The sequence below is a fragment of the Mercurialis annua genome, linkage group LG1-X (genome assembly GCF_937616625.2).
Source record: "Mercurialis annua linkage group LG1-X, ddMerAnnu1.2, whole genome shotgun sequence".
Classification (NCBI taxonomy): Eukaryota; Viridiplantae; Streptophyta; class Magnoliopsida; order Malpighiales; family Euphorbiaceae; genus Mercurialis; species Mercurialis annua.
In genome coordinates this window covers 69,036,406-69,055,821 of record NC_065570.1, presented here as the reverse complement: position 1 = coordinate 69,055,821, position 19,416 = coordinate 69,036,406, and the positions used below count along the sequence as shown (strand labels likewise).

General features: G+C 32.4%; 3 protein-coding genes across 3 annotated transcripts; 2 read left to right on the top strand and 1 right to left on the bottom strand.

Moving 5' to 3' along the window:
• The first annotated feature begins 3,275 nt into the window (after positions 1 to 3,275).
• Positions 3,276 to 6,117, top strand: LOC126664542 (WRKY transcription factor WRKY24-like). The gene is made up of 5 exons (XM_050356974.2): positions 3,276 to 3,842; positions 3,932 to 4,111; positions 4,199 to 4,788; positions 4,876 to 5,037; positions 5,412 to 6,117. Exons 1-5 carry the CDS (start codon positions 3,495 to 3,497, stop codon positions 5,848 to 5,850), a joined length of 1,719 nt encoding a protein of 572 aa, XP_050212931.1. The 5' UTR covers positions 3,276 to 3,494; the 3' UTR covers positions 5,851 to 6,117.
• Positions 6,118 to 8,345: 2,228 nt separating this feature from the next.
• LOC126665200 (probable magnesium transporter NIPA6) lies at positions 8,346 to 12,487 on the bottom strand. Its single transcript, XM_050357921.2, has 9 exons — positions 12,207 to 12,487; positions 12,047 to 12,103; positions 11,851 to 11,941; positions 11,367 to 11,527; positions 11,155 to 11,282; positions 10,665 to 10,802; positions 9,523 to 9,615; positions 9,327 to 9,441; positions 8,346 to 8,991 (listed from the first exon to the last, which is right to left on the bottom strand). Exons 1-9 carry the CDS (start codon positions 12,337 to 12,339, stop codon positions 8,864 to 8,866), a joined length of 1,044 nt encoding a protein of 347 aa, XP_050213878.1. The 5' UTR covers positions 12,340 to 12,487; the 3' UTR covers positions 8,346 to 8,863.
• A 1,316-nt stretch (positions 12,488 to 13,803) lies between these two features.
• LOC126664454 (protein-tyrosine-phosphatase PTP1) lies at positions 13,804 to 18,180 on the top strand. Its single transcript, XM_050356846.2, has 9 exons — positions 13,804 to 14,131; positions 14,249 to 14,345; positions 14,442 to 14,524; positions 14,624 to 14,764; positions 15,235 to 15,369; positions 16,480 to 16,628; positions 16,719 to 16,860; positions 17,610 to 17,695; positions 17,851 to 18,180. Exons 1-8 carry the CDS (start codon positions 13,937 to 13,939, stop codon positions 17,688 to 17,690), a joined length of 1,023 nt encoding a protein of 340 aa, XP_050212803.1. The 5' UTR covers positions 13,804 to 13,936; the 3' UTR covers positions 17,691 to 17,695; positions 17,851 to 18,180.
• The last annotated feature ends 1,236 nt before the right edge of the window (positions 18,181 to 19,416 follow it).

The following is a 19,416-nucleotide window of genomic DNA, read 5'->3' as shown; positions in this document are numbered from 1 at the left end:
CCTCGACATCAGCAGCGATGAGTTTCTTGGTCCTTTTTGTTTCACACGTTTATGTTGGTGTGTGGAGGTTATAATTGTCCTTTCCTTTATTATTTTAAGTAAATTTTGGGGTATGAGTGATTTGTAGAAAGTTTTTTATTTTTTTGAGTGATTTTTGCCAAATCTGAAATTCTGAGGTATAAACAATAGAATGTCAACTTTTTAGGGGATTTATGTAAAAACCCAAACTTTTATGGTCATGTATGGCCCGAATAACCAAAAAAGGCCCAACCTTTAAAAAAAAAATTCATAAAAACTTAAACTTTTCAATTTCATCCAATTTGTTCTGAAAGACATGATTTCGTTTCGATTTTATCAAACTCAATTTTTGCAATTGATTTTGCATATGCGGTACCTATGTGGCGCTGACGAAACATACCATATGCATGCCACCTTGGCGAATGCAAGGTAAAAAGTCCAAATAAATTCTTAAATTTTTTTTAAAAAAATATTTGCTATTATTGCAATAAAAAAATACAATTTGGCTATCATTATAAAAATTAAAAGGTTTGTTTCAAATTGTCATAATAATTTAGATTTGTTCGCCATTAAATCTTAAATTAATATGTATATGTAGTTTTATACTTGAGTCTCTATAGTTTTTTTTATTATATACATATGCCTATACTTTTATCTTCTACTACATTTTAATTTTTAATAATTTAAAAATATTGTTTCATAATTTATTTCTGCTTTCGTTTATACGCTTTTGTGTAACACAGATTTCCATTTATCCGATGCCATGTGTCCAAACAAATTGAGTGAGACACAATTAGAACCAAAATAAAACACTAAAACAAAGTAAACTATAAATAGTAATTTTAGTTGACCAAATTGTTAATGTACAAAAGGAATGATACTATTACTATTTACTATTTACTAGCCAGCCACTGCAGAATAAGATCTTCTCTTTTCTGCATAGAACAGAAAATCTGCAAAACACCTTCATAACTCTAAAATTTGAAGATATCTTATTTTGTCGTAAAATTCATAAAAGAACAGTTAAAAAAATTAATTTGCTATAGCTTCAAAAATAAACCTGTAGAAGTTAAACTAGAGGCGGAACCTTATATAAGGTCGTATGTCAATATTTAATTACTATATAATCAAGACCTTATATATTTTATCAAATTTATGTTTCTGCTCTAAATTGTACTCCCTCCGTCCTAATAGAGTTGTCCACTTTGTCTTTATTACACAGTTTAAGAAAAACAATTATTGTTTATAGATTTTATAAAATTTTCCTTACTTTTCTTATCATACCCCTATTAAATATGGGGTCCATTTTTAATTTACTCATTAGTGGATTTTAAATAGGAATAATATAGGAAAATTAAGTGTAAAAATTAGTTACTTTTTGAAAGTGGACAAGAGTTTTGAGACAAAAGAATTTCTCAAAGTGGACAGCTCTGTTGGGATGGAGGGAGTATAATTATTGGAAGAAAAAAAAAAGAGACCACTACTAACGTAAGCAATACTACTACTTGTTATACTGACAGACACCACATGGCAGCCAAAAGAGAGGCTAAAAATAAATAAATTTAGAGTGTTTATCCCATGCAACCGTTGCGCCACGTCATTTTTACATCAAGCCAATGAGCATTTGCGATAGGGAATCTTTTAATTATTACTTATTTTTTTTATCATTCAATTTTTCACATGGCTAACGCACAATTGGTTTGTTGCACGAATGACATGGCGCAACGGTTGTGTGCAATAATTTTTCATAAATTTATTAATTAGTAGTAGCAATTAATAAGCAACAGCACAAATATAAAAGAATATCTGAGTGTCAGCCGCCACTGGGTCAAACCCACTCGTTTTGACCAAACCAAACGCTTACTACAGTTTACATGTTAGTAAATTGGTTTAAAATAATTAGGCTCTTCAGCTTAATTTTTTTAGCTTCTTACTTTTAGTTTGAATACAATTTTAGTCCACATCTTACTTCTTTTAGACTATTATTGTCTTGGTTGATTAGATTTAATCTAATTAAAAATAATTTATATTTTAAAGTCGATGTTGAATCTTATTTTTCAAGCAAGTTTGATGTTTGTAATTTGCAGGTTAGAGAATTATGTATTCTGCTGCAACCAGGCCTGCATTTGATGGAGGAATAATCAGTCTTCATGGGCAGCTTATCCGAGCTTTTACAGCAGTTTTAAAGTCGCTCTTCATGAGCTGCTGGAGCCTGGAAATCCACACCCCATTTCGTCCCAAGTTTTGACTGCTGAAGAGTTATTTACACTAAATGTCCTGAATTTTTATTTCTTTTTCTAAATCCTTCCTAAATTTTATTTATATTCTGATTGACCATAACTTTTCTTAAATAACTTGGTCGATTTTATCATTATTTTTGCAGAGTTTTCATCAATTTTAATACCATGGCTTACAAATTTGAGTTCTGTACGAATGCTTATATAAACCCCAGGTAGACTAGTTTTGAAATCTCACCATCTAAACTTTCCACTTGTTACAGGTCTTATCAGCTCATCCAAATACTTCCAACAAGTCTTATATGAAATGCGGGATTCAAACTAGTAATCTAACCTCCGCCTCCGTAAAATAAACTTAAATTTTACCACACGTTTGTCGTCCACACCTGAAACCAACTAAGTTAATTTGTGGTGGATAAACAAATTAAATGCTAATGTGTCAAAATTTGAACTTTATCAAATAAAAAAAAAGAGAAAATGAGAAGGAAAAAAGTCCATGCTCTTTTGAATTTATGAAAATTAGATGGATACTAAAAATCCAATGGTGCCAACTTTTTTATTTTAAAAAATTTAGATAATTTTTTCAAATGTTGTAAATTTATTCTAAATTTAACTACTCGTTAAAAATTTATGAAATTTTTTTAAAGTGGATTTAGTTGTCACTGTAAAACAACTGGATGTATAATTAAAAATAAAAAGTTGCCAATTGGTTCTAATAAATAAATTTACATCAATTTTATAAAAATTTGATAAATTTTAAACTTGAATAGATAGATATACAACTTTTTAAAATTTATTGCACCATTAGATCATTTTGAAACATTGATTTCCAATTGGGATTACAAAAATATAGGGTTTCAACTAGTAATTTTTTTTTTTTTGTAAAAAGTCGAGGGTCCAATTTACATTTTATTCAAGATAATTTGATCTCAACTTACGCAATTGGTGCTCATTTTCTCACCTAATTCTTGAGAAAATGTTGTGGTTTCCCATTTCTTTATTTTCCTTTTTTTCTCAATAGAGTGTTAAACATGATTTTCCACGGTCAAACTTATCCTGTGTGTGCTTCGTAGAAACCTCAAAAAACCAATACTACTAATAATAAAGTTCCATACGTAACCATTTCCCCTTCTCTCTTCTTCTTCACTAATTTTTCCAAAACAATTTGAACTTTCTCAAAACCAAAATTAAAAAACATTTGAACTTTCTTTATTCTCATTTCTTGTTTCTATTTATGTTATGGCTTCATCTTCAAGTAGCTTAGACACTTCTGCTAATTCATACCCGTCAAATTTCAGTTTTTCTTCGTCTTCTTCTTCGAATTATAATAGTTTCATGGGCACCACTTCTTTCTCCGAGCTTCTTGCTTCATCTAACGGTGATCATGGAGTACCCATTAAGCGTAGTGGACTAGGTGAAAGAATTGCAGAAAGAACAGGGTCTGGTGTGCCTAAGTTTAAATCTATTCCACCTCCATGTTTGCCTCTGTCACCACCTTCTGTTTCTCCTTCTTCTTATTTTGCTATTCCTCCTGGTTTGAGCCCTACTGAGCTTCTTGATTCTCCTGTTTTGTTGAACTCTTCTCATGTAAGTTCATTTTTAGTATATGTTCTGTTTTTAGAAGATTGCAAGTTTTAAGGCTAATGAGTTGTTTGATTTGATGTTTGTTTTTGCAGATTTTGCCTTCACCAACTACTGGTTCGTTTGCTAATTGGAAGATGAACTCTAATTATAGTAATAACCAACAACGTAATGTTAAGCAAGAAGATAAAAACAATTCTGATTTCTCATTTCAGCCACCTCCACCAACAACTTCATCAGCCATGTTTCAATCTTCCAACAGCTTAATTCAATCTGTAAGTGATCAAATTGTATACTTTTTGTTGATTTTTAGTGATTTTTCTTTGATGGGTGCTTAAAGATTTGGCTAATGGTATGTTCAGGCACAACAGCAACAAAGATGGAGTTTTCAAGAATCAAAAGAGCAAGATGAATTTGCTGCTGTTCAAGTAAAGAATAATATCAGTGGAGTCCAGTCGGATTACGGTGGTCAGCAACAGCAACCGCAACAGCAATATCAATCAGTTAGAGAGCAGAGAAGAGCAGAAGATGGATATAATTGGAGAAAATATGGTCAAAAACAAGTTAAAGGAAGTGAAAATCCAAGAAGTTATTATAAGTGCACTTATGTTAATTGTCCAACTAAAAAGAAAGTTGAAAGATCATTAGATGGACAAGTCACTGAGATTGTTTATAAAGGTAGCCATAATCATCCTAAGCCTCAGTCTACTAGAAGATCATCATCATCAGCAAATTCTAATTCTTCAACAGTATCCAACAATTTTAATGCAATTCAAGCTACTAATCATGATAATGGTCAAGATCAGTCATTTGGTAGTGGACAAATTGATTCTGTTGTAACAACACCTGAGAATTCTTCAATTTCTATGGGGGAGGAGGATTTTGATTCTTCACAGAAAAGTAGGTCTAGAAGTGATGAGTATGATGAAGATGAACCAGAAACCAAAAGATGGTAGGTTCTTGATTTTTCTTTAAAGATTGTTTTTTAGTTTTTGAAAATGGTGATTGAAGATTGAATGCGTTTTGGAATTTGTTTCAGGAAAACAGAAGGTGAAAATGAAGGAATTTCAGCAGCAGGGAGCAGAACAGTGAGGGAGCCAAGAGTTGTGGTTCAAACTACTAGTGATATTGACATTCTTGATGATGGATATAGATGGAGAAAGTATGGGCAGAAAGTTGTCAAGGGGAATCCTAACCCTAGGTAATAAAAAAGCTCATGCACTTTATAAACTGTTTAAAAGTTGCTCAAAACTGTAAGCTTTGATCCAGAAGTTATAGTTTTGTCAAATGATTATCTATGTTGCACGGAAATGGAAGCGGAAATGCGGGAACATCAATAGAAAACGGCGAAACATATATTTTTTTTCTTCCAAAAATAGACTATTAATATGACATTTTTAGAGTTTTTTCGGAGATGAAACGCAAAAACGAAAACGTAGGATTCGCTAAATTTCCGTGAAACATAGGTTATTGTGTTCTTGAAGTAAAGTTTAGGTGTTTCTAGATATGGATAAACAGTTCTTGTATGGAAAATTTTGTCATGTTCTGATAAATGTTGTTACTGGTAACTAACAGGAGCTATTACAAGTGTACACATCCAGCATGTCCTGTAAGGAAGCATGTTGAGAGAGCATCTCATGATCTGAGGGCAGTGATCACAACCTATGAGGGGAAACACCACCATGATGTTCCGGCAGCTCGCGGTAGCCATGCTGCAGTCAATAGGCCATTGGCTGATAGCAACAACAATGGTAATAGCAATATATCAGCAGCTATGGCAATGAGGCCATCAGCTATGAATCATCATCATCGTCATTCGAACGACAACGCGATTCCGCTTCGGACTGTAAGACAACCAGCAACATCTGAAGCAGAAACACCCTATTCACTAGAGATGTTCCAAAGTGCAGGGAGTTTAGGATTTGGAGGATTTGGAAATCAAATGGTGCCTTACTTGAATCAAACAAAAGATGAACCGAGGGACGAGTTGTTCTTGGAGTCATTGCTATGTTGAAAAGGAAGAGTGAAGGTCAAGTTTTAATTGATTTGGTTTATGTTTATGTTTTTGAATTTATGTGTACATTTTACAACAGGTAACTTGATTTTCTTAATGTTGTAAGATCATACTGGCATAGGTTAGGAATGGATTTGTAAAAGTTTACATTTTTTGATTGTTTTGGGGCTTCATGACTTCAAACTCCAAACCCTTGATTCAATTTTTGTATCACATTTGATCCTATTTGTTAATTTATTCGGAATTAAAATTTGGAATTTTATTTCATTATTTGTCAATTTTGTATATAAAATGCTAAAAAGTGGGTTTGCAACTTTGAATTCATTAATAAGTCTGCATATATCAATCTCATTAGCCATAAATATGCTTACAACTTTGATTCTCTATTGTTATTAATAGTATGTTATGATTAACTATAACTGTATAAATATATAATTAAATAATAGCAAAATAATTTTTTATATCCACAATTTTGATCATTTTATTAAATATATTTTATAAATAATTTAATTTGGATATTTTAGTCTCTGAAATATCTCATTTCACTTCTAGAAGTATTAAAGAATCCCAATTTTGGATTATGAATAAAATAATTATTTAGTTTTGAATGGGTCAAAGAAGAGGAGCTGATGTAATGTGATTTGCTTGCTTCATCAGCAAGTCAGTCAAAGTCAACTAATCTACAAAACCGCCAACACATGGAGCCTTCCTGGGTGGCTGCTAATCTTCTTTTCTAGTGGGCCATACGCCTAAATGACAATAGTGTCCTTTGTCTGTATTTGCATGTTTGCAGCTGTTTACAGCAATGGAGGTGAGGGACAGTTTGGTAAAATGAGAGGAGCAAGTATGCATTTTGAATTGTTAAAAGACGACTTTGAGACGTTTACTTAGTGCACACGGTATATGCATTTAAGCAAAATGGTCCCTACATCCATCTTATCTACCAACCAACTCATCAATTTTTTTGGCCTTTACAAATTTATATTTTAACTCATTTCTCATGTCTATCTAAGTATAACTTTATCATAATACTATCAACAAAATTAAAATAATAATTTCACTTTATTAATTAAAATAATAGGTATTATAGATATTAAAAAATTTAAAGTGTAGGAAGTTTAACTCCGACTAATTAGATTAAATTTGAAAATAATTTTAATAATAAAATTCAAATTAATTAAAAAATAGTATTAATAGGAAAGTATATATATAAAATAAACATTAATCATTAAATAAGTATTCATAATTACTAGAAACTCATATTAACACTATTATTTAGTAATTAATTTATAATTCATATAAGAAAATACTACTTATGATTTAATTCAATTAATTTCAATAAGAGAATATAAATTAATATAAAATCCAAATATTTTATGTGTATGTGTGCATGCATACGTGCATGCGATCGAAAAAATAGATAAATGTGTGGCATAATTGTCCAAAAAACAAATCTAAGATTAAAAATGTGATACTTTTAAAAGGTGGTATTTGTATTTTTTTAAAAAAAATATAAGAGTCTTTTGATACCTTTTTGCTTTAAATTATAATATAGCTAACTCTATTAACTTTATGAATTTATTTGTACCCAAAAAATAAATAGAAAGGTTAATATGCCTCTTTTTACAGGGTGATATTTGTACCAAATTAAAAAGTACTGTAACCTTTTTTATATCTTTTTCCTAGAAAAAAATACAAATGTTAAATATGTGTCAATTTAATTGTAATGTTCGTATGCATTTTTTGATTTCTCACCTCCACAGTTTCAATTCACAGAGTTTTTACTGAAAGGAACGAACAAATGCTCTAAAAGACCAAATTTACATCCAGATCATATAAAATTACATATAAATAAACACCGAAGTTAGTGAACATCGTACAGATGATAAAAATACCCAAGAATTCAATTAACATGACAGTGGAGGAATCATGCACATTTTAATCACTTAACTACAAATTTGTGGTCCATTTACTTATTAATCATAAGGCTACAATGTCTATTTAATTATTAAGACTAAAATACAATTAATTATAAAAAAAAGATTAAAATACAATTAGCAAATTCTAAAAATTGCATTCTTCCTTATTCAATTCAAATTCACTACTTATTTTAATTGTATCTACCTTCAATAATCAAGTAAATATTTAATTATTACTAAATAATCATAAAATTTCAAATTAAGTGATCAATGAATAATGAATTTAATGAATATATTTCCATCCGTGCTATATATATATATATATATATATATATATATATATATATATAGATTATAAATAGCAAAAAGAACTGTAATTGTTCCCAAAATACATTTCCACTTGCATAAATTTTTATTTTCTTGTTTTACAATTGTGATCTGCTCCTACAGTTCTGCAAATTTCAACATGCAATGATAAAACATGATCTTTAAAATACTTCTAATACAGTAAAAAAAAAGTAAATAGAAAAATAAATGCAATAATTTTTTAACATTTAATTTGACTGAGAAAATATATATTATAGTATTGTCTATATTATTCATAATTGTATCAAATATTAGAGCACACTGTCCATACATGTACATGTCCAAAAATGTCGAATTGATACAATCCTGAAAATGTTAAGACTTAGGAGTCCACTGCACAATGCAAAAACTAATGTATCATAAAGGATTACAAAAATGGCTTCCTTTTACACCTCAGATCAGCGACACAAAAATGAAAGCACCAAGCGAGTTGTAACCGGAAAGAATTAAAAGAGTAAAAAAAAATACGGTTTACCTCAAAAATAAAATTCTTATAGTTTCTGACGATGGTAGGCAGACTTTGTACATTGGAAACAGATGAGAGCTATACAATTACAGCTACATGAAGTTGAAGCCAGGTGCTAACAGAAGACGATGGAGAAATAGAGATCATTACCATGAAGATGCTGGCCAATACATTGAACGTCTTAAGAAATTAGACGCACCGACAATTTTGCTCTTTTTAGGAGCTGTAGAGATAACACAAACAGATCCGGGCATCTTTCGTACTATTTGAAGTGATCTTGTTTGAGAGCGGCAGTCAAATCCGGAGATAGCTCATAGTCGGCTTTCTCCTTCCAAGTGTCCCCATGTATGTATAGCCATGATACTTGAGGAGAATTTAATGCATACATATCTGCACATTGCAAACATATATATGTTTTATCCTAAATTATGAGTCTATCACGATATTTGATAAAATGTTTCTGTTACTTGCCTGATTTAATGCATATCATACCGGCAATGTGTTTAAATAATTTGAATTTTCAGAAAGTACAGTATAAGAGCAATTTTTTGGAACAATCAATAAAAATTCACTCTCGTTATAAAAAAAGGCCTAATCTTTAGTTGGGTATCACTAAATCAAAAGTCAAAATAATCGATTAACTTTCCAGACTTGTGTACAGTGACATAGAATGAGATCCACCCAAAAATAGTGGCTATGCGAGGGACAATTAAGTAAACAAATACCTGTCAAAGGTGGAACTCGATCTCTTGTACTGTGCAACACTATAGTGCCAGACAGAACAGTTATAAATCCACAGAGTGCAGATGCAATGCTGCCGGCACTCTGGCCAGACCAGTCCTAAAGATGACAGAAGAGAATACATTAAAACATTAAGTTTTAATACGTAGAATTCAAATTCAATAGACGAATCAAAGGTACCTTGAACATAATGGCACTGGCAAGAATTGTTAATGATGTAAACATAGCATAGTAGATTGTAGAAACAACTGCTGTGTTGAACGTGTCGAGAGCCTGATACATAAATATAAATTATTTTCAGAATCAGTGCTAATCTACTATGAAACGGATTGTTTACAGCGGAGGATCCCAGCTTTCCTACTGTGCCAGCTGGTAGCCATTGGGTGAAGACGTCAAGCAAACTTCAATTTTTGCAGAAAGCTTAAATGTGATGTGAGTCAGCTCCCAGAAGGATAAAATAGTGGAAGACAATATTTTTCTGAATTGTGGGGGTTCTTCAAACATGAAGAGATAGATAATTATGTGCAAGTACTGTCCAAAGAAATATCTAAAATAGAGCATGTGAGAGAAATTATTATCTTTTTAGATTTTGATGCCTAGTTGCGAGTGTGTAAAATATAGCAGTATGGAATTCGAGAGCATGGCTTCTTTCTTGGGTATCCGTGGCGAATGAGTACAGATTATTGTAGGAGGGCCACTTGGAAGAAAAAAGATCGATCGATCACATTTTACATGGGGACGTACAAGAAATGCTAAGAGAGAACTAAAGGGGATCTAAAGTGATAATGCCATATTCACAGAACAAAAATATGGTAAGTTATAAAATGAGAAAGAACCAAAAGACCTAAATTATACTTAAACCAATTTAAAGGTTAGCAATTGACTTAAGAACGAAAAAGACTATAGCACATACATTTCTTGCATTGCCACAACATCCTAAATAAGCTACCATGCGAAGATCTAGTTTTGGTGTGATTCACAGTCTATTATGTTTTTGAAAGAATAAATCTAAAGGGAATAATTAGTTCAAAGAAACTAATCCAATTTTGCATTGAACTGAGGGCTTTCAAAGGAGATGAAAACTATATAACGAACAGGAAGGACATGTGCCTGATTAGCATCATCATAATAATTTTACTTCAAAGTTTTTGAGGATTTTCAGAAATTAAAAATCTGCAACTTGGAAGCTGAAGCTGTCGCTTTGTAACTTTGTGAACAAGATCTGCAGTACTAAACTACTAACTAGAGTTATTTCTACTTTAGCTAATACATAAGAAGAAAGTGAGGAAAAGAAATTATAAGGATGAAACTGAGATACTGACCTTGTTCAAATAATTCAGCTGAATGATTATACAACTAACTGAAACCGTTACAAAAACCCATGTCTGAAAGTGTGCCACCTGACTTGAACCTTCTATTGTTAGTTTTATTGCAATTCCTATAGCCTTGATACTCATAACCTGTAAAAAGAATGCAATATTGCATGTCAGGACAATCATGCCAATCAGAGCGCGTAGAAGCTATGTAGCACGAAAACGGAAGGGCAGAAATGAGAAATGTCGAAATGGAAAACGACAAAATAACATTTTCAGAAAAATATAATTTAAATATAGAGTTCTGGCGTTTTCAAAAATAGAAACAAAACTTCGACAATTAGTTTTCTTCCAACATAGGGTAAAAGCAATGATGACTTCTCCATGGAGATGGAACAATTCAGTTCAGAATGCATATAAATAAGAAAATTTATTCTATGGCTACTTATCATGCATTGGTCACACATTGCAGGGAAAGCTTTCATTTAAAGAAACTAACCGTCACAGAACCAAATACTGAGCATATGCCAATATAAACCATCATGTTCGTCTGTGCATATCTGGGTTCACAATACAAGATCAGGACCAAGACTACAGCTACTGCAGACGTCATGTACAAAAGAAAAGCTGTAGAAAAAAGAGCAAAATATAAAAAACATAAGCTGAAAAAAATAAATGAAGAAAAAGCAATTGGTATATGTGAAAATTCACCTGGCTGCGTAGCTAATCCCCATATCTCATCAACCGAAAACAGGCTGTGCTCACCAGGGGCATGTAGCACAATCAACGTAGACCCTATTATACACAGAAGACACCCCACCACACCCAATTTCTTCATTTTCTCCTTTAAGAAGAAGTGTGCTAAAACAGCACTGGCAAAAGAATAGAAACAACAGCAAAATCGAGAAATTGTTCTATCAAAAACGCGGATTCAACAAAACTAAAAGCCATATTGCACGGAAACTTCTTGAATTCAATGTTTCACATTTCTGAAACTCAATATTTATAACATATTCTTAAAAAAAAAAGTAAAATTTCGATATTTTCTGTTTCAACATTTCTGTTTTCCGTTCTACATAGACTAAAAGCACAGAATCTGGACTGAAATTGAATGCAAATTCATTATATCTGACCCAATTATGCAAAGTTAAACACTGACAACAAAAATGTGCAACAAAATCACACTTCCTCTTACCTAACAATTATGCTAATTGCCCCAAGTGGAGTTACAAGAACAGCAGGAGCAAAGATATAAGCCACAAAATTAGCAAATTCTCCAACAATCACTGCCATTGACAACAACAAACAAACACCTCAATCACCATTTTTTTAGAAATTCACTGCTAAACTTATTCTAAAAAATAAATAAAATGAAACAAATGAAAACTTACTAGTAATCATTCCAACCCACCAGAGTGGCTCTGACAAATATCCATATCCACCAGAACCTTAACATCACATCAAATTTAGAAACACGGCACAGTTTAGTCAATCCATAAAGAGCTAAACCTTAAGAAAATGAAAAATAAAATTGAAGTGTTTATAGCTTACTAGCTCGAGTGCCGGATGCAGCAGCACGCTGTAAGCCAATTTTCTTGATAATAAAGCTGGACCCAATAAAGATACCAGATACAACCCCAAGAATGAACCCTTTCAGATTACTGTTGAAAGATGATGAAGCCATCAAACAGCAAACAAAGAACAAGATTGGATTCTCATATGGGGTTTTCAAGAATTCCAAAATTCATCCAGTTTGTAATTTGAATTAAAACTACCAAAAGAAAGACTGGATTTTTATTTATGGATTTTACAAGATTGATTCAGTTAAAATAATAGTATTACAGGTGTAACTATACTTGCCAGTCCAAATACTGGGCCACTTGATCTTGAAAGGTAAGCAAACTACTATTAGGTTCCCATATACGCAAAACTTACAATTTCATCCCTCGTTTTGAAAATCAAAAGGTATCGTTCTACTTCTCCATATTTATCTTTCTTAAATGTTTTAGTCATTTTTTTTATTTTTTGTTACTCAGCTAAATAAAAGATCTAAATTAAAAAAAATCAGAATTTAATTTTTTTTTTTTTAAACTTTTATATATACTAGTTTCGCATTACGTGCTATGCACGTGGCTCGTAACGTAACTTGTCAATGTATATATTAGTAAATTTATTATAATTATATCAATTTTTTATTTATAATTAATATTAAATTAGTTAAGAATTTTTGTAAAAGTAAATATAATATATTCGGTTATTAAATTTTTTTTCATATTGAATTTATTTTTCTTTTGGTTTTATAATAATCATAATTAAATAATTAACTTAATTTTATTAATAATATTTTTAAAAATAATAAGATAGAAATTTCAATAATAATATATTGACCAGATACAATATTTTAATTTTGTAGTTAGATCAAACTAAAAGATAGGTATTCCTACTAATTTGAAGACAATTTAGCTACCTATTCTAATTAGGACTTTAATTATAATAGTGATTAATTAAATAACTAATTAGTTAATGACTATAAAATCTTTATTTAGTGATAAACTGAAAAGGATTATTTAGTAAATTTGCATGTCCTCCCATCCGTGCTTTTATATATAGTATAGATAAATTCCTTCATAAAAAAGAGACAGCCAACTTCTTCATAAAAAGAGACAGCAAACCTTTCACAGAGAAAGGATATCAAACTTTTCATAAAGAAAGTACAACATAAAACATTCAGAAAAAAAAAACAAACAATGAAAAACAAATAAAACTAATATAGCTTATAAATGATTCCATTTTATTGTTGAAAAATCTTCAATCTATTTTTACTTCTTGGTAAATGAATTGCGCTTCGTTGATAGATTGTAATTCATCAAGAAAAAAATGAAAAAGAGTCGCTGTTTATTATATTTTATGAAAATTAAATAACATAAATAAAGGGATGGCTACCGTCAATAAAGAAAATCAAACCATTGACGGCAGCCGTAGAAATAAGAAAAAAACTCTTGGCGGTTAGGGTTTGTTTAGTGCGAAAAGAGATTTTCGGTTAACAATTCGCTTTTGTTGATAAAATTAGTTAATTACTAATTAAAGTTGATGAGAATAAAGTTAACACTGCGAATAGGAGAACGTTATAAATACCGTCATTAATCGATCCAACACCACCACAGCAAAAGGAGGAGACAATAAAACAGTGAAAAGTAGAAAAGTAGATAATACAACTGGGAAACCTCATTTCAACCTGCGGTCGGTTCCACCGCCACAGTCTAACACCATCACCGGCAGCGATGGCAGCTTCGTCCGCCAGAGTCGGCAGAAATCCTATAACAACAACATTATTTCAATTCTCATCCGACACTGCTCCGCCGACACTCTCTCTTTCTCGAGATCAACTCACTTATTGTTCAGAAGCTCTAGAATTCTTCAAAAACAAGCTCCGAAACTCTCCTGATTCAATCACTCAAGAATTCGCTCGATTGCAGGTTAAATATGACATATTATCAAAACCCTAAGTTTCTCATTTCCTTTCCGCTAATTACATTATTCAAAATCGTCGAATAACGTATCTATTAATATTAATTTTATGTTTTTGAGGTCAGGCTAGTAGGATAACTCCGACTCAGATGAGAACAAGATGCACAGTGGCTCTTGATAGTGTTAACATGAGCAAAAACCGATATATGGATGTCATACCTTGTATGTAACTATTACTGTACACATTTTGAAAGGAGAACTTCATTCTTTTTATCTTGATTTTGACTCCTCATTTGTTTTTTGTTGTTTTAATTCAAGTCGACGAAAACCGGGTTGTTCTGAATCCATGTAAAGATTATAGACCATCTGCTAAGGGATACATCAATGCTAGCTTCATATCGGTATATGCATTATTGGTTTCGTTGCTCCATGATTTAGTGTAGTTATGGTTTTTTTTTTTGATAGAATAATGCTTTATGTTGTGCTTCATTTGGATGCAGACTCCTTCATCTGAAAGCGTTTCTCGGTTTATAGCCACGCAGGGTCCACTGCCGCACACTTATGAGGACTTCTGGGAGATGGTAATCCAATGCCGTTGTCCTGTCATTGTCATGCTTACTCGCTTAGTTGACAATTACAAGGTACTTTGACTTTTGCTAAAATTTAAAAATATAATGTAAATGTAATTGCTAATAACTTGTGAAATAGCCGTATGTTGATTTTATTCTGCATGTGCTAAACTATTTTCAGTTTGAGTTATTTCTCTTTGATGCTTTTAGCTTTGCTGGTTATTTTGCTCGCATGCTATTTATACTGATTAATGCTTGGATTTCCATTTTTTGTTTCCTGTTGAAAACTACCTAGTTGTTATTTACTATATACAATCAGTTCACTTGCATTCTAAGTTGTGAATAGCTAGGCTTGTTGTCTCAGAACAAATAGTCTCTTAAGCTTTTATCAGCTTTGTTATGAACCACCAGCCATCCATAGAAAGTACTTCTCATTTTCTCTAGTAGTGTAGGGATTGTTTGTTCACTATATGAAGAAAAGTATGTATATATTAAATTTCTTTGCAACTTGCATTGTTCCAACTTCTGAATTTTATATGCAGACAGTTAAATGTGGAGATTACTTTCAAGCTGAAGACGGTCCTCGAGATTTTGGTAATATATCTATAGTTACTAAATGGATGACAACTACTGACACTTCGATAATATTACGCAACTTGGAAGTGGGCTATAAGGATGTAAGTTTTATTGTTAAGCAGCTGAATTTTGTTCATGATGTCATGTCATATATATTTCTATGCAAAGTGACAATTAGGAACTGTGCAGTGACGAGTGAATGATGTGTCATTTGTAATCTGGATGAGGATGCATTTCATCTAGGAAAAATAGCCATGGGAATGTATCTTGAAATCTCTTCTTAGTGATTTGATTGGGCTGCCTGAGACAAGTTCAAGGACCCTTATCTATGCTGGGCTTCTAAAGGCCTTATTATTAGTGCTAATTTAATTATCTGCAACATGGTCCATCAAAAACTTACACTTGAGGGAATAGTCAACATTCCCTTTTTCTATGCTATAGGTAGTATTAAGCTCATTGATTCGCTTACTAAGCTTGAAGTAAATTAGGGAGTTATCTCATTTGAAAATAACTAATGCAGTAACTAGTAAGATTATTACTACATAATTATTCTTCCTATAAATCTTCTTGTAATCAGCTAACTATTAGACAAATTTGTTTTGTGTATAAATAAACATAACAGTAAAAGTGACTATATTTGAAGCTAGAATGTTGCTGTACTTTAAATTGACTAGGTGAATAGTAACTAGCAGCCAGGACGAGTGAATGTGAAAGCTCAGTGGTTCTTATATCAAAAGAAGGTCAAATATTAAAAGGAATTTTTTTATAGAAGGTGGAGTTGGATTGTGTTTAGTAGTAGGCACTTCTAGGCCCCTTCCCGGCTACTGGATCGCTCCGGTGCTTTGGGTACTATGGACCCTCTGCCATCCATTGCAGCAGAGCCGTTTCATGAGCGGGGGGGCTGTTGACCCGGAGATTTGTTTCTCTTTCCTTGCGTATGGTGGAAGAAAGTCGTTTTTTTCCTTCCGTATAATGAATATTTCTTGTGAGATTGGTGTAGATGTGGAAGATTAAGAAACTAGTCAGCCTTTTATGATAGCATCAAAGGTGTGGGGTTTGGTTTTTATTTGCTTGTAGGGCTGACTCAAAATGGTGCAACTGGAGGAAGAAATGATAGAGCATAGGTTGTGCGCTAATGAAAGGTTTTACAACTGAAATCTATATGATGGCTTCTTATCATTGATTTTGTCTTCAAATTATATATTTTGCAGTCAGAGGAGCCACCCATGTCTGTTTTGCACATTCAGTACCCTGAATGGCCTGATCATGGAGTTCCCAGGGATACACTAGCTGTTCGTGAAATATTCAGAAGAGTACACCAAATACCTCCCAATCTCGGTCCAATTGTGGTCCACTGCAGGTTCACCTACTGTTTCTTGTTGATTATGGCTCCAAGTATAATTCACAATGTAATTCTACATATATCTGATCTGAGACATCTCTCTTTCAGTGCAGGTATTGGTAGAACTGGAACATACTGTGCTATTCACAGTACTATCCAGAGAATCCTAGTTGGAGACATGTCAGCTTTAGATCTTGCTAATACCGTAGCCATATTTAGGTCCCAGCGTATTGGGATGGTTCAAACTATGGTATGCCTCATTCTGTCTCAACTTTTTTTCTTAATTATTTATTTGGGGATTTTTAAATTTCTTAGACTCGATGTCTACTTATTGACTGCTCATGTGTTGAGTCCCTATTAGTGTGAAAAGCATGATGAAAGTATGGTTCTATTGCGAAATACATTACTGAAAGTTATGTAGTCTTATCCACTGATTAAGCAAGAGGTCATGGCCAATGGATTCTTGTATAATAATAAAGCCAAGAGGGGGAATTAATTAAGAAGTGAAAGATTCATTCCACTGTTTTATTTAGTTTATGGAAGTCAGTTTGGCTGTCAATTTCCCGGTGTTGTTCATATCATTCTCTATTGCCGTAGTTGATTAACATTCTGCCATTTTCAAAACTTTGTCAAATTGGGTAGTGTGGTGAAGTTACAATATAATCAAATGATGAAAGCTTTTTATATCGTGGAAATTGGCATTTCAATAGTTGAACCTTTTTGTAAAAACTCCTCGGGCTTTTGAGAGTATCGGGCCAAATAATGCAACTTGCACAAAATTAATTGGCTTACTCTAAGGCCCAGTCTTCTCCACTTAAATCTCACCCGATTTCTCTTTACTTTTCCTGTATGGAATTATATTCTCACTTTTGATTTCCACATTGGTGAGAGAAGAAATAAGGACTTAACAATTTTCTCAATTTTACCAGCATACTGCATAGTTATATATCTATTTCATTGCTGGTTGCATATCTAATTGTTAATGAACTTTGTGATTAGGATCAATATTTATTATGCTATAAAGCCATCATTGATGAATTAAAAGAGGTTTCTGAGAGAGCAGCAGTTGAAGGAGCTTAAACATGGTATATGTCCGTATCCTCGATAAAAGTTTGCATTTCTTTACAAATTTATACTTCTTATGCCGCTTCATCGGCATAATTTTTGTGAGAATCCACTTCATCGGCTCAACGGTGGTTTAGCTGATTCTTCTCTTATCTTTTCTGGCTGCATGGGGCAGAAAACTACAAGGGATTTAATGAAAGAACTGCAGCTACTTGGTAGCTTCTCAGAAATAAAAGAAAAGCAAATTAGACAATGATTAGCAGCTGATGCAATTTTATCATCCTTGTGAAACTCGGAATGGTTACATTTCATTGTTCTGTATTCTCAGGCGTCAAATTTGTTCCTTGTAATAGGCACTGCAATTTAACTGGGAATCTTGTCTTTTCCATGTTTAAGTAGGCACTGTAAATTTATTTCTGAATGAACAGAAATGTATTCACCACAGGGTCTCCATTATTTACAAGATTGGCTACCAGGTCAATATTGTATGTTGGCATTTGTATCAGCGTTGGCTTCATCTGGTGTCAAGTAGCCGGAGATATTTGTCCATATATATATATATATATGTTTTGAGAGGTCCATTTATATATATATTTAAGGCTTAATTATTGAAAACCATTCCACTTTTTTAATTGTTTTTCATTTGTAGTCTAAATTTTTAAAATTATCAATTTCTTTTTAATTTTTAATTTTCAGTTCTAATTGTAGCCATTTGTTTAGATTAGAGTAAAAAAAGGTTCAAATATAAATAAAGTAATACGAAGCGTATTTTTTTTTTTACTGTAATTTGAACAAATGACGACTTTAAAAATTTGAGGCACAAAAGAAATAAGACAAGAAAAAATAGGATATTTTTGAATGATTAAGTTTACAACAGCATTACTCTAATGTAATGAATTGGAAAGTTGTGGATTAGTATAAGGTGATGTTTTACGTTGTTGTTCTCCAAATTGATACTTGGAAGGAGATAGAAGGGGAAGTTGAAGATGGCAGCAGATTTCTTGGTTAGCAAGATAATTTCTCTGATTGAAAATGAAGCAGAGTTGTTAGGAAGTGGTGGCGATGAACTTGGAGAAATAAAGCGTGAGCTATTGAGCATGAGATCATTTCTAGAGGATGCAGCAGATATGAAAAGACCTCAAATGGAAGGGGAGAAAACATGGGTAGCCAGCATAAGAGACTTGGTCTATGATGTTGAAGACATCATTGATGAGTTCATGTACATTAGGAACAAGCGATTCGGCAGGCATGACTCAACCAGAAAACTCTACAGCATGATTGGATTCCCCAAATATCTGTAGGAAAAGCATCAAATTGCCTCCAAGCTGCAAAAAATCAAATCTCTGGTTAAGAATATTCTTGAGTGGTTTCACAAACTTGAGAACCTCAGAGTCTTGCATTTGCATTGGTCCAAATCTGAAAGATCTAAGCATTGGCAATTGCGATAACTTGATGAAGGTTCCTCTGGGCATGGAGCATCTTACTAACATTCAAGAACTGACATTGGTGAATATTCCAAAGCGAGTAACTGAGCCACATTCCCAAGATAAATAATGTCAATTTTACATCTTCAGGATGGTCTCAGCAAAGTTTGTCCTAATTCATTGCCTTAAAGGTTATGCCTCTTCCTACTATCTTGTCTTTCTTTCAATATTATCCAGTCTTTTGCTTGTGATAGAACACGCTGTCATCTTCAACAGTTTCTACTGTGCATTTCTGTTGACCTGTACATTGCAGATGG

What these genes read in the sequence shown, in the direction of transcription:
- LOC126664542 (XM_050356974.2), top strand. Translation starts at nt 3,495, where the DNA reads ATGGCTTCATCTTCAAGTAGCTTAGACACTTCTGCTAATTCATACCCG. An exon ending in CCAACAGCTTAATTCAATCT is followed by an intron (nt 4,112 to 4,198) that starts GTAAGTGATCAA and finishes TGGTATGTTCAG; the next exon opens with GCACAACAGCAACAAAGATG. An exon ending in GAACCAGAAACCAAAAGATG is followed by an intron (nt 4,789 to 4,875) that starts GTAGGTTCTTGA and finishes AATTTGTTTCAG; the next exon opens with GAAAACAGAAGGTGAAAATG.
- LOC126664454 (XM_050356846.2), top strand. Translation starts at nt 13,937, where the DNA reads ATGGCAGCTTCGTCCGCCAGAGTCGGCAGAAATCCTATAACAACAACA. An exon ending in AAGAATTCGCTCGATTGCAG is followed by an intron (nt 14,132 to 14,248) that starts GTTAAATATGAC and finishes TTTTGAGGTCAG; the next exon opens with GCTAGTAGGATAACTCCGAC. An exon ending in TTGGGATGGTTCAAACTATG is followed by an intron (nt 16,861 to 17,609) that starts GTATGCCTCATT and finishes CTTTGTGATTAG; the next exon opens with GATCAATATTTATTATGCTA.
- LOC126665200 (XM_050357921.2), bottom strand. Translation starts at nt 12,339, where the DNA reads ATGGCTTCATCATCTTTCAACAGTAATCTGAAAGGGTTCATTCTTGGG. An exon ending in TGCATCCGGCACTCGAGCTA is followed by an intron (nt 12,104 to 12,206) that starts GTAAGCTATAAA and finishes TGTGATGTTAAG; the next exon opens with GTTCTGGTGGATATGGATAT. An exon ending in CCAGTGCCATTATGTTCAAG is followed by an intron (nt 9,442 to 9,522) that starts GTACCTTTGATT and finishes TGTCATCTTTAG; the next exon opens with GACTGGTCTGGCCAGAGTGC.